At 37.0% G+C, this 12,986-nt stretch overlaps 1 protein-coding gene across 7 annotated transcripts in view; it reads left to right on the plus strand.

The window, feature by feature from the left end:
- Nucleotides 1–12,986, plus strand: part of ttc6 (tetratricopeptide repeat domain 6) — a 67,535-nt gene that overhangs the window by 20,370 nt on the left and 34,179 nt on the right. For 6 of the 7 annotated variants that reach the window (XM_049463646.1, XM_049463647.1, XM_049463643.1 and 3 more), the window contains 11 exons: nt 2,001–2,151; nt 2,298–2,380; nt 3,702–3,778; nt 4,462–4,619; nt 4,880–5,018; nt 5,113–5,282; nt 6,894–7,034; nt 7,138–7,251; nt 7,367–7,486; nt 8,123–8,196; nt 11,072–11,282. In XM_049463646.1, coding sequence (XP_049319603.1) covers nt 2,001–2,151; nt 2,298–2,380; nt 3,702–3,778; nt 4,462–4,619; nt 4,880–5,018; nt 5,113–5,282; nt 6,894–7,034; nt 7,138–7,251; nt 7,367–7,486; nt 8,123–8,196; nt 11,072–11,282 — 1,438 coding nt within the window. Of the gene's footprint in view, nt 1–2,000; nt 2,152–2,297; nt 2,381–3,701; nt 3,779–4,461; nt 4,620–4,879; nt 5,019–5,108; nt 5,283–6,893; nt 7,035–7,137; nt 7,252–7,366; nt 7,487–8,122; nt 8,197–11,071; nt 11,283–12,986 lie in introns of all 7 variants that reach the window. The other variant, XM_022672951.2, reaches the window with a different exon arrangement.

A 12,986-nucleotide genomic window follows, 5' to 3' on the forward strand; every position in this document is an offset into this window, starting at 1 on the left:
ACAAAGTAACATTTTACTTTCAAATAAATGTACAACCTCAAATCAGAAAGAGAAAAGAGAAAAAAAAGAGAAAAGAAAACACTTTATTTTATGAAAGAAAGTATGAATTTGTTGTTATACACACGTTCCTGCATTTCAGACCTGCAACAAGTTCCAAAAAAAGTGCAGAGGATTGTTATTTACCACTTTGTGATGTTGCTGCTCCTTCTCACATCACTTAAAAGAAGTGTTTGTGCCGAGGAAACCAAGCGATGATGTGTTTCAGCTGTTATTTCCTTCCATTCTTCCTGCAATCACATCTTAAGGTGTGCAACAGTACAAGGTCATTGTCACGTTTTTCATTATAAAATTCTCTCTAGGGGACAGATCAGGACTGTAGGCAGGTCAGTCAGGGACTCATACCCTTTTTTAGCTGAGTTTATGCCTCTGTAATTTGTGCAGCAAGTGATTTTGCATTGCAGTGTTAAAAATTCATGGACATCCCTGGAAAATATGTTGTCCTGAAGGCAGGATATGTTACTCTGAGATCTTAACGTACCTTTCTGCATTAATGCTGCCATCATAAAATACCGTAATAGATTTTGGCTTTTGAACTTGATAACGGTCTAGATTGTTATCTAAGTGGTGTTTATGAATGTAACTCTGCATTGTAGTGCTTGACAAATGTTGGCAAAGTAATCACTTGTTCACGTGGTTCTATAGTTGAATAGTGATTCTTGATGCAGTGCCATCTAAAGACACACTCAACTTCCTCTCAATTACTTTTATTGTTTAATGATATTATGCATTGTAGAGGGAGAAAAATGCTAATCTTGGCCAATATTTCTTGGAGAATGGAGATCCTCTGCCAAATACTTAAGATTTCATTGAGACTGCTTTTGTGGTGAATCATAATTACAATAACCTGTATACCGCACCTGTTTGAAATCACATTATCATTTTTTACCTCACTACTAAGCCTAAATTGCCCCCTCAGAACTTTTTTGAAATGTGTTGCAGATCTGAAATGCAGGAATGAATGTCCAGTATATGAACAAATAAAATGAATTCAACCATACAAAAGCTGAAATATTGGGTTTTGGGTCTGCAGTAAAATAACCCTGGCACATGTAAATTATGTAAAAATTCAAAAGTGTCTTTGCTTCAGTGGTGAAACGAATACCTCCCCCTGATCTCTGCAGTGTCAATGAGTTCTTTCTGCCGTGGCTTGAGGTCTCACCTATCCATTCAATACTCATGAGTGTAACACCTTTCTGCACCCGTTCACACCTCATTTCTGAACCACTGTGCCATTTCTCTCACCAATTCACTCCACTTTCATTCCTTAACCGTTTTAGGTTTGCACAGAGAATTTAATTCAAAATGCCAGATTTACTGATATGGACACGTTGCTATCCAATAAACGAAATAATTAGTTTTTTCAGCATTTGGGTTGTGATCTGTGCAATGTGGTTGACTGTATCATTTAATTTTATTTATTTTTATTAAATAACAATAGCAGGCAGCAGGAAAACGTTGGCTACTTGGGTGCGATACATGTTGGTTTGCTCAAAAATACAGTATATATATAAGTATATAGCATTTTAAACTGGGCTGATCAAATCATCAGTCTTAGCAGAGCCAGATTTAGCTTGGCACAAACATTACAATGCTGACATCACTTCCTGTGTTCTACATTTAAACTGTCCCCAGAAAACATAAACAATCTGAAAATGCATGGATTTCCTTTTTAAACATAATTGCAAAATAAGAAATGAGAAAAAGCTAGGAGGTGACAGTGACTGCTGTGCCTCGTTGAGTGAATGTATAAAAACCCTCCATTAAAAATGTCTCTTAGATTACAGATAACTGCCATGTCTTCATCAAATCCTCTATATCTGTGTAAGTAGCTTTGATTAAAAGCATATAAGAACTTCTGAGGGGTGCTGTTCTTAAAGGCAGGATTATTCCAAAGCCAATTTCAGAATCATTTCCACTTTTATTCCTTTTTTTAATTCCAGGACTGTTGCTGCAGCTCATATCAACCTGGGGCTTATCTACATGCTGAAGATGAACCAGAGTCAAAAGGCCATTCGGAGGTTTAGCAATGCTATAAAAGCAGACCCCACAAACATAAAGGGCTACGTATGCCGAGCTAGAGCTTACCACAATGTAAGGAAACTGAGCCCATTATTTCTTAATGACTACAGAGGGAACCAGCTTCTAGATCAATAGCCATTACTTTAGAATGATTTATACATTTTTGCTGTGTAGTACATAGAGCAGCATTAAACCCATCTACCTTCTTTAACAAACAGGTGAATGATCTGAAGAGGGCACTGAAAGATCTGACTAGAGCTTTACACCTGAGGCCAGATGACCAATATCTCCACATCATGAGGTATTTTTTGCTAGACTTACTAGATTAGCCGACTTGCACCTAAAAACATCATAATTACTACTGTAGTTACACTGATTATCAAAAAAATAGTTGTACCCAAAAGGAATCAACTGACAGAAATGAAACCTGGTGGGTAGTCGTGGTAGACTGTAATGGAATGACTCAGAATGGCAGCAGGTCATCTTCAGTGACCATTGCCTATTTTTTCTTAGTGAAGTCAAAAAGTGAATCTGTGAATGTGGAGCTACGATGACCAGTGCCAAGATCAATGGATTGTTGTCATGCATCACATGTCCAGAAGGCCTGGTGTCATAGTGTCATGGTGTACAGTGTAAATTCATGTATTTGCTCTATAATACTAATACAGACAGTTTGACAAGCCAAAGTAAAGTAAATGAGGTCCAGCAACCTGTGGCATCACTTTTCTGAATGCACACTGCGCTCTGTGCTCTATATCAAGAGGATAATGCTTGTCCCTATACTGCTACTGTCTCAAGACCTTGCCTTGAAGGCATACTGTGGATACTATTCCATGGCCAGCTGTGTTACCAGACTTAAAAAAATGTATATATATAGTAGGACCAGTGAGTTTTTTGCCTTTCTGGGTCACATGACATTGCATTCAGTAGCTCCTCCATTTCCACTCGCTGTTGTGTTTACTTGGATCTCCTTAAAACATGTGCCCAAAGTGCCAAAGTGTAATTACGGTGCATGGCAGTGGACAAATAGCTATTTTATTAAACATGAGGTGACAATTTAAAATTTAAAAATTTAAAAATTACCCCGGAACCCCCTGAGAAACGAATCCCATCCAGATAGTCAATATTCAAGCTTCACAATGATGTTTAGCATGTTGTTGCATTGCACTTACGTTACATGGTACTTCTGTAAATGTGTAGCTTATTAAATATGACCAAGAGTTGTTCATATCTCTCTAAATGTTTTATAAATTATTATTCCTGATAGCCTTTAGCTATCTTCTTTTTCCGAACAGTGTTACAATCTGACACTTCCTTCTGGGTGCAACAAATTTTGCAACTTTGTTTTTACCACTGAATGTATTTGGATGGGGAATGTATATAAAACCACAGAAGCAGGCCTGTGAAGCCTCTATTAAACAGGTGATGAGAAATGTAAATGGAATGAGAAACGGGAAACGGGGGAAATAAATGCTGGATTAGCAAAAATTCTTGCTAGCTTTTGGATTTTATGAAGTACAGCCTACATTAGCATTTATATTGTCCTCTAGTATTTTAATCTGCTTATGTATTCTCGATGGTTGTTTTTATGAATGAAATATGCTTTTTTTCTCATTATTTAGAGGGCAGTGTTTGTGTAATATGGAACAGACCGCCCTCGCAACCTTCTGTATACAGTATTCAGCGGAGATGAAAAAAGGTATTGATTCACTTTATTGATTCATTTACCATATACTATATGCACAAACGTACTGAGACATCTGCTCATTTACTGTTTTGTCCAATATCAAGGGAATTAAACAGAATTAATCCAACTTTTGTTGGAGTAATTGTAAGATTTTTCTACTGCAACAAAATTAATTTTAAAGTTTTATTTAACTTATAATACATCTGTAAACATTTCTGTCTCTTTTATTTTGTATAAAATATTCATAATGCTACCAAACAAATAATGTAACATTAAAATAATTTTATGTAACTAAAAAGTGCAGAATATTTAGTGCATGCAGATAAACGGGTAAAATAAATGATTTTACAAAAAGCAAAAATACAAAAAAGACTACACTTAAACAGAGCACCACTATCATAATATGCGTTTTAATTGTAATTATGTCAATATTATTGTGAACTATACTATATTGCAAACTGCTAATATGCACCAACAACCCTAAAAAAGAATATTTGCATGGCAGCATAAATGAGTATAGAGAAATAACAGAATGACAGACTAAAAATGAAACATTGGTAAACTGTGTTCTTTGCAAATCCCCTGGCAGATGCAACCCGGTGCAAACCTAAACAGCATGTGGTTGCACAGTGTGTTGTTTTGATCGGCGTGCACTAGTTAAGGACCTCTGCAATATTCCCTCTGTCCGCTTGTAGCTCTAGGCTTGACTCTGGTCCAGCAGGCAGCTGTCCAGTCTTTCTTGCAGAACGATGCCAAAGCTATTGCCTGCCTGGTGTCAGCCGCCAACTCCTGCCCCTCCCCTTCCATCCTCATCCTGTTAGGAAAGACACAGTTGAAGGTGCACAAGTTCATGGTAGGTTATATGCTTTGAGTAAAGCATCCTGTTTTTTTTTTTGTTTTTTTTTTACCAGCAACTATTCAAAGTTATGTACACTTAAATAGTGCACAGCATATCAGCAGCCAAGATCCAGAGTTAATAGTTTGTAGTATGGAGTATATTGTAAAGTAACCTTATTTTCCTGATCTCTGTATGACTTCCGTCACTGAATGCAAGCAATGCCAAAAACAATATACACAATACAATATAACTGCTCTGGCTGGATATGTCTGTAGGAAGCTGTGGAGAGCTTTAAAAAAGCTCTGTCTTTCCTGAATCCCAAAAAGACAAACATCTGTAATGTGCCAGAGGCTCCTGAGCTCTACTACCTCACCGGCGTGTGCTACATGGCTCAGGTACGACTAATACAAGCAAGTACAACTCCTCCTACACTAATCCACATCTCATACAGTACAGTATAACCACTACCTCTATCATATATAACATGACACTGCTTGATACCAGGGAGAAGACTCTTTACTGCCTCAGGCTCTGGAAGCTTTCAGCAAGGCAACCAGAATAAACCCTGACTATGCTGAAGCTTACCACCAGAGAGGCCTGTGCCGCATACGCCTACAGCACTCCAACAGTGTACAGGACTTCAACAGAGCGCTCTGCATCAACCCAAACTTCTACCAGGTCATTCCAACTTCCTCACATTCCATCTCATAACTTAATTTTTACTGAAGTCTTTAACAGTCAGACTAAAAATACATATGAAAAATGAATAATAATGCATTACTACATTTTTAAAGGTGACCCATTTAGGAAGAGGATATGCAGTTAGGGGGTTTACTTGCACAGTTAGGGTAATTCTAGGCAGAACAGTCACTGTAATACATTACAACTACAACATGATGGCTATACTGTATATTTCAGAAATAAGGAGCACTATTAGCTCATATTACATAAAGAGTAAATGGCTTTAAAGATATGCCATTTGAAAGGTAACACTCATATGACTTGAAATATATACATACATGCATACATATAGTTATTGTACATACATACAATTCAGTTTACCCAAACTAGGCAACTCAACTGAGCAGTTACAAAGTAAATATATATAAAGAGCCATGTCACACCAATACACTTCCTTTTTTTCTTAGTTCAGATAATGATATCCTTATTCTCTCTATATGCAATGAGGGGAATAAGGTCAAACATCAGTGCTGTCTACTATGTGGATAGAATCCCTATTAAAGTGTTTTAAATGCCATAGAATGCATTTATTGAGTATTTAAAAGTATTGTTGAGTATAGTTTTTGAAGTATAAATAATTAGTATGGAACTTTTGTTTAAGGGTAAAAAATATTTATTTATAAGCTCAAACACATTGATTTTCTGTTTAGGAAAGGTTTGCAGGAAAATTGGTGAGCTATGATAATTGGCTTTATTGTGTAGCATTAATTTGATTTGAGTGCTACAAACATGTTGCTGTGTGTGACCAGTGCTAGCAGAGCTTTTGGCAGTGGACTGAGTGTATGTATGTAAATGTTGGGAGGGTAAATCATCATCAGTATAGAGGTTCATCCATATTCATTTATCCATACGGCACTTTTAAAGTGTCATTATGCCATAATTGGCATTTTTATTGTTTCTGGGCTCCCATGCAGCATTACGCAGTTCTCTCACGTGATGTCACGAATGTTTTACCATACCAAGGTACATAGTGAAATTTCTGCAATGCTGAGCCCAGAGTAGCTATTTGAGAGTGGTGCTATTCTCCCTGTTACAGGTCAGTGTCAGGTTAGTGGTGCATCACTGTGATTCTGAAGCTATTTTAGGCTTGGTAGTGACTGCATGACCTTCAGAACGTTATCTTAGATGTCACAGCTGTTCAATGTTTACACACAGAGTAAATATAAATACACACACTGCGACATGTTGTCTTTTACCCACTTTCCTTAAAATCTTCCTCAGAGTAATAAATTGGGCACCTTCCACTGAACAGGCAGAGGATTTTGTTTTGTAAAGTAACACAGTTGGAATAAAAAGTTATTTATTTAGACTACAAGTAAATAAAGCCATAAGGTCCCAGCTTTTATGTAAAATGGCAAACAAATATTGCCCAAATCTTTGAATGTGATTGTATAATTTAATCTAAACCTAGATAATTTACATAATCTTGTTTTTGTTTGTTTTTCATTTGCTGACAGATGAAGGGACTAATGACATATAAACAATGTTTTTTATAAATAAAACTCTTTGGTCAACTAACAGCTACATTATTTACATGCTGTTTTTTAGGCCTACTTAAGCCGAGCTGCATTGTACGGAGCTAAAGGACTATATAACAAAGCCATTTTCAACTGCAGTGAAGCCCTCAAGATTCAGCCAAAGAATGTTAAAGCCTACCTGTATAAAGGAGCTCTCAAATTTTATTTAAAGGTAAATATTTAAGGTTCAGTCTGAAATATGTCCTTAATAGAGCTCCTGAGTCTTTGTTTTTGGTTCATTTGGATATAAGAATTTTAAATGTGCTCTGTTTCAGGAGTATAAGAAAGCAGTGGAGGACTTGACAGTGGCCATTGAAATCGACAGTTCCTGCTCTCTTGCGTACTATAACCGTGGTGTGTGTTACCAGGTTCTGCAGGAATATAAATTGGTGATGTTTTTTTTATTTATTTCTCTATTTAACATATTTTTCCAAGCATCACTTTCATGTGCATCAATGCTATAACTGAACCATTTGTCTGAAGCTGTCTCTTTTGCTTTTTCAGGCTCTTCGAGACTACAGCACTGTGCTGCTTCTTCCTGAACAGAAAGAGATTGAGTTTAAAGTGCTCATAAATCGTACCCTTGTCCACAAGGAGCTTAATGACCACTACAATGCCCTTCAGGTAGACTAAACTACAGTTTAGCTCTATTAATCATTTCAGACAATGCAGTGTTTTAAGTGCAAATTTACGTCCTCTCAGTGTTATTATCTCTGCTGTTAGCAGTAGTTTCATCTTATCCGTAGTGCTCTTCATCAGTCTAAAAAATGTGCACCTAAACTGGCATTTCTTCTGTGAAAGGGCTTTTGTTAAAATGTGAAAAGGTGTCATAATTTCAGAAACAGTTACTTTATTATTAATTTCAGCCACATGTATTTAATCTCTTTGGTTTAACTCATTTAGCTCATTATGACATTGACCATTTTGTGAAAGCATTGATAGTTATAGAAAAGATAATGAATTTGAATAGAGTTGAATAGAGTGGTGAAGCGCACGTTTCAGCATAAAATATACACTGTATATAAAAATGTATAAATCGTATGCTGAAATGCCGTAAGCTGTACAGATATGCTTGTGCACATATCATGAAGTCTCTGTGTAATTAGCATTTAATTAAAAAGTGAATTCACGTCTAAGTGAGAATACTTATACATAATGCTTTATTTATAGAGAATGTTATTTTCAGCCTTTGCCTCTATAGCACTGTTTATCTGGAACAAAAAGAATAACATACTAATGTTTTCTGTGTTTTAAATATAGGACTTGAAAGCAGCTGCCTCAAAACAGCCCAAGGATGCATCCCTCTTTCATTCACTGGGACTCTATTTCCACAGGTCTGTATTTTCTTTTTTGCTCTCTTAACTCTTCCTGAAGTGCTACAGTTGCCTTAAATTTAGTCTGAGTGTAGCATACACAGATTTATATGTTTAGTGGTTATTTTTAAAGATTAGTTTACCTACTACTGTCTCTGTAGACTGTTTGGAGGTGGTAATTAATGTGTGTCCCTCTGAGAGATGTGTATTGAATTTTAAACTGACAACATTGGTGGTAATTAATGTGTGTCCCTCTGAGAGATGTGTATTGAATTTTAAACTGACAACATTCTACATTTTTGTCTTTTTTTATTGTTTTATTGTTTCTATTGTTTGAATATTTAGCTGAAAAACAAGCTCTAAATAATATGTGAGATGAGTTAGGGCAGGAAAACATGAAACTCTTTGGATGCACTCTTCCATAGAGATTGAATTGCTTGAGGTCGGTAATTTAGCATTCCAGGAATATATAATAGACTGTAAAGGTGGACATTTGCCTTGTTCTCAGTGTCCTTGCAAAGTTTCCAACATTTGTCACAAAGGCAGTGAAACCCTTTTGTGTCAGCAGCAAGTCATAAAAGCTTTATATTGGATCTAGCTCAGAAACAGACCTGGCCAACATTTTATTAACACCCATCTTTGCAATCATTGCAGCTTGTAAATTAATTTGGGGCCAGATGTCAGGTACAGAGCAGCAAGGAAACATGGAGAGTGGACGCAAATTTGAGAATGTATTAAATAAATAAAAGAAACAAACAAAGAAAAAAAATAAATATTGAGATAATAAAGAAACACAGAGAACATAGAGATAACAAAAATAAAGAGACCTGTAGCCTGACTGGCGATAAACCTACAAGCACAGACCAGGGACACTGAAACAAAGGGACTATTTAAACTCACGGACGGGGACAGGAAACAGGAAACACCTGGGAACAGGTGACAAGGGGGCGGGGCTACAAATGGATCACAGGTGAAAGCACAGAAGGCAGGGGCAGAGACAGGGAAAGAACACACAGGGCATGTGCAGGGGAAGGTAAATGAACAAACATGAAGGTTGGGAAAACACAGAGACAGACAGGAGAGACAGAACAGAACGAGACCACGACACCAGATTAAATAGTCTAAAATTACTGTTTAAATGCTTTTCAGTCATTCCTCCTTGCAAAAGCCTTTAAGTTCTGTCAAACTCACATTGTCTTGCATGCACTGCACATTTAAAATATATACACTGATTTTTAATGTTTGAGGTCTCCATAGATTTTAAGGGTTGTTAATGTGAGAGAAATATGTGGAGAAATCTTCAGCTTATGCTTTTTTAAATAGTCCCTTGTAGATTTAAGGTGTCTTATCCTGCTGAGTTTTCATTTCTGACAATAATGTTTGTTTCTGTAATTTGCTGGTATTTATCTGAATTAATCTTTTTTCCATAGCAGTGAAATGTTCCCTGTTCATTTACTTACACTGTAAAATGTTTCTTGTACATTTTACAGTAAATTAATTGCAAAAAGTTTGGCAAAAAGGATTGTAATCAGTGCAATTCACTCTGGAGAAAGATTACATCCTGTTACTGTATAATAAGAATAGAAATGTGCTGTAAATTAATTACAGAGAACAATACTGTAATTATTCTTTGCAATAACCATGTATTGTTGCCAATTAAGTACTTTAAAGTTATAGCTTGCTAAATACTGTGAAGAATTTCACTTTAAATTAACAGTAAAATACTGGCAACATTGCAGTTCTGCTCCAGCATATAGTCACACTTTATGGATATGCTTTGATGAGTACATCCGAAAGAAAAATATGCACCACCTGACACCTTAGGGTCTACTAGCTGGGTAAACGTTATGTGAATGCTCAGGTGCTCAAAATATTCCTTAAAATATTAAAAATAGTATTTTATAATGAACCTTTCAGTGATCAGTTCATCTACTATTCCCAGTAACAGATTTATTGTTTTTTATCAGGGATGCTTTAAATGGCACTGTAGCCTGAAATAATAAGAGCTGCATTAATGTGTACAGATGCATAATGTGACACCTGATTAATACTCAGCAATATTATTTTTGAAGAGCACATCTTACTGTACTAATATGAACAAAATCTATCCTCAAAATGGGGCAAGCCGAGCATTCAGTAGTTATACAGCAGCTAATCTGTATCGACTGATCACTTTTAATAAGACATAAGCATTATAGCATGGATTTATGCCAGCTTTAATAAGCCTGCCATAAGAGTGACTAACAGTGCGTCTCGACGTTTGCAGCGAGCAGAGTGCGTAATGGGGGGTATTTCTCAGTAGCTTGGCAAGAGGGAATTGTTTTGTCTGCCTGAATTCATTTTCAGGAACAAAGGAATGACCTCAAAGCAGCCTGAGATCAGGGTAAAAATACCCGCATTATACTGTGTGTCTGTGAGAACAGGGCGGATGTTTAAAGGAATGGCAGTTGGCAAGGTCGCGTCGTGTCATTGTTTTGGGGCTGCATACAGTTCTACAGTGTTTAAAAGCAGTATGTGGAGTTACACATTAGTATTCTCAGACTGAATTCTCTTTCTGATTCTCTAAGCAATGATCTTAATGATGAGGGTTAATAAGAGTGTATCATTATGCTATGTTTTATTATGGATGTTCCGGCAAATCCTAAGTGGAGTTTTAACGCCTTTGGCTTTATAGAAGAAAAGGGACTTCATTCAAACTCCATAAAAAGCAGCAGGCTATTAATGATAACAATAACCCCATAATTGCTAGTATTATTTTCAGCTATAATTATAAGTCATGATTACTGCTTACTGTTATATCGAAGAGCTAGCTTATTGTTCTTCTGTGGGCATATACAGGACATTTGTACATGATGCAAAGCGTACTGAAATAGTGATATTATTGTATAATCTGAAGGTTAGGACAACTGCAGGAGGCGGTGGAGGCTTACAGCGAGGCTTTGAGACTCAGCCCTTTTCTCCTGAATGCCTACGTTGGACGTGGCAATGCCTTTATGGACTATGGCCACAGCCAGGGCTACAAACAGGCCCAAAGGGACTTCCTCTCTGCCCTGCATCTCAACCCTCGCTGTTCCAGTGCCCGCATTGGCCTGGCCTACAACTTACAGGTGCTGCGTTGCTTTAATTTAAATTCAAACCAGAACTGTGCTTGATATACTGTCATAAGAATGCAGATTATTTTTATGTGTGTGCGAAAAATAGCTCAGAGGGTCAGTGCTGCAGTCAGGGTACCTGCAGTATCACCTAATCAACATTTAGTGTGTCCTAGCTCAAGGCAAATGGACACGGCCCTGCCACGTTATCTCGTCTTTCTAAAATGAAAGTGCCTTGTTCTGTCACTCACAAAAGCTAACCATGTGACAACAGCCTTATCAAATTTATTGCAGCTTAATATATGCCCTGGGCAGCCGTTCTATCAGTGCAAAACATGTCTCTTGTGGGAAGATAACCAGAAGACGACTACTTCATTTTGCTGGAGCATACAAGAATGTGTCCCTTCAGGATAAATTGGCTTGGACACAGCCTATTACCTTGTTGAACTGCGCACTGACTATTCATTTATTCATTTACAGTTACAGTCATTAAAAGCGTTTAACGAGTTTCATTTGCTGCAGCATTTATGAATGTCACGTTTCACGCTGCTATTCATGTGAATCATATGAGACAATGACTGTTGGGCTTTGTCTGAGACAATAGATAATAATAGACAAAGAAGGCTTTAACATATTCTATAGGTGTGACACTATGTAGGTGTTAAATAATTGGCACTAAAAGCATATGTTCTATGTGATCATTTGGTTTCTTTGCGGTCTGAGCTTGTTGCTAGGTAATATGTTGGTGGATGTTAAAAGCATGTTAACAGTTCTCTATTAAAGGAGAACGCCTGTGTGAAATGCACCTGTGGTGCGGTGAAAGTGATGATAATGAGCACAACATTTGGTCGAATAGCCCACCTCCATCTCCCTTTACCATTCCGACATACAGTGATTTTAACCGATGCTCCCAACAGACTTAAATTGCTAGTAATAAGGGCATGGTGTGGCCTATGCAAAGAAATTGATATTTTTAAACCATTAACCAGCTTTAAGCAGCCCCACAATTTACTGGTAGAATCCTAATGGGCACTGACATTTAAAACGAGGCACTATGAACTTTAAAAAAGTACAGGTAGTTTATTTAGTACCTTCAGGTAGTTTTCCGGCACCACCATCTTGAAATGAAGTCAAGATAAGATGATAAGTTGTGAAAATGCATGAACTCCAGCTGTTGCTGAAAAACTCTTTAATATCCACTGAATTAATTTAGCAACCTGTTTCCCTATCCTACCTATTTGTTTGTTCTCGTGAGTTGACTCATTGTGGCTTAATTTCAGATGTGTACTTTCAAAGTTCACAGTTCCTAGTTTTAAATGATGTGTGGAGCTACTTTTAGCTTGTTAATGGTGAAAACATAGCTATTTCTTTGCATGTGCAGTTTTATGCCCCTATCACTAGCATTGTAAGCCTGTTGGGAGCATCGACTAAAAGCACTGTATTTGGAAATGCTGGGGATGAACATAGGTGGGCTATTCGACAAAGGTTTGTACTTGTCAAATGTCTTCTTTCACAATATTATGTTCAGGTGTGCATGTTCTTAGGAAGTAACAAGTAGTGAGCAAATTACTTCCTTACTTACAAAACAGCAGGACCAGATCAGCTGATTAAGATAGTTGACTTGATTGGTTCTTGATCAGGCTAGACAACCAGTATGACCAAGCTTGACCATGCTTGCCATTCTGTTTTCATGTTACAATCTGCCTTCTACTGCACTTA

Source organism: Astyanax mexicanus, chromosome 14, assembly GCF_023375975.1.
Source record: "Astyanax mexicanus isolate ESR-SI-001 chromosome 14, AstMex3_surface, whole genome shotgun sequence".
NCBI classification, from domain to species: domain Eukaryota; kingdom Metazoa; phylum Chordata; class Actinopteri; order Characiformes; family Acestrorhamphidae; genus Astyanax; species Astyanax mexicanus.